This window comes from Corvus brachyrhynchos, unplaced genomic scaffold (assembly GCF_000691975.1).
Source record: "Corvus brachyrhynchos isolate BGI_N302 unplaced genomic scaffold, ASM69197v1 scaffold489, whole genome shotgun sequence".
Lineage (NCBI taxonomy): Eukaryota > Metazoa > Chordata > Aves > Passeriformes > Corvidae > Corvus > Corvus brachyrhynchos.
Window position 1 is genome coordinate 5,755 of NW_008239772.1, and position 465 is coordinate 6,219.

General features: G+C 64.3%; 1 protein-coding gene across 1 annotated transcript in view; it reads right to left on the reverse strand.

Moving 5' to 3' along the window:
• Positions 1 to 465, reverse strand: part of LOC103621493 (tenascin-X-like) — a 31,565-nt gene continuing 31,100 nt past the window's right edge. Inside the window, exons 23-24 of the mRNA XM_017742926.1 lie at positions 351 to 463; positions 1 to 67 (exon numbers count right to left, since the gene is read on the reverse strand). Of these exons, the coding sequence (XP_017598415.1) occupies positions 19 to 67; positions 351 to 463 (162 nt within the window). The 3' untranslated portion in view covers positions 1 to 18. The remainder of the gene's footprint in view (positions 68 to 350; positions 464 to 465) is intronic.

A 465-nucleotide genomic window follows, 5' to 3' on the forward strand; every position in this document is an offset into this window, starting at 1 on the left:
CATAGCGTCCCGCTGGCTCTAGCCCCCACAGCTGCTGTGATGTAGCCTCGGGAGGCAGCCACAGGGTCTGGGGACACGAGGGATATTGGGGTACCCCAGAGGGATAGTGGAGTCCCCGGGGAGGTATTGATGTGCCCAAAGGCATTACTGGGGTCCCCCGGAAATGTACTGGGGTGCCCAAAGGAGGGTAATGGGATACCCTGAGGTGTTATTGGGGTCCCCAGGGGTGTTACTGGGATACCTGAGGGAGTATTGGGGCTCCCAGGGAGGTACTGGGATCCCCCAAGGAGATACTGGGGGGACACCCCGGGTGTTCCCCGGGTTTTTAGGCTCCTTTGGGAGGCTGTTACCTGCTGGGGCCCCCCGGGGGGGCCGTACTCCAGCTCATAGCCATCAGGGGGGGCGTGGGGGGGGTCCCAGTACAGCCAGGCACTGCGGGGCCACCCAGAGCCCACCCAGAGGGCG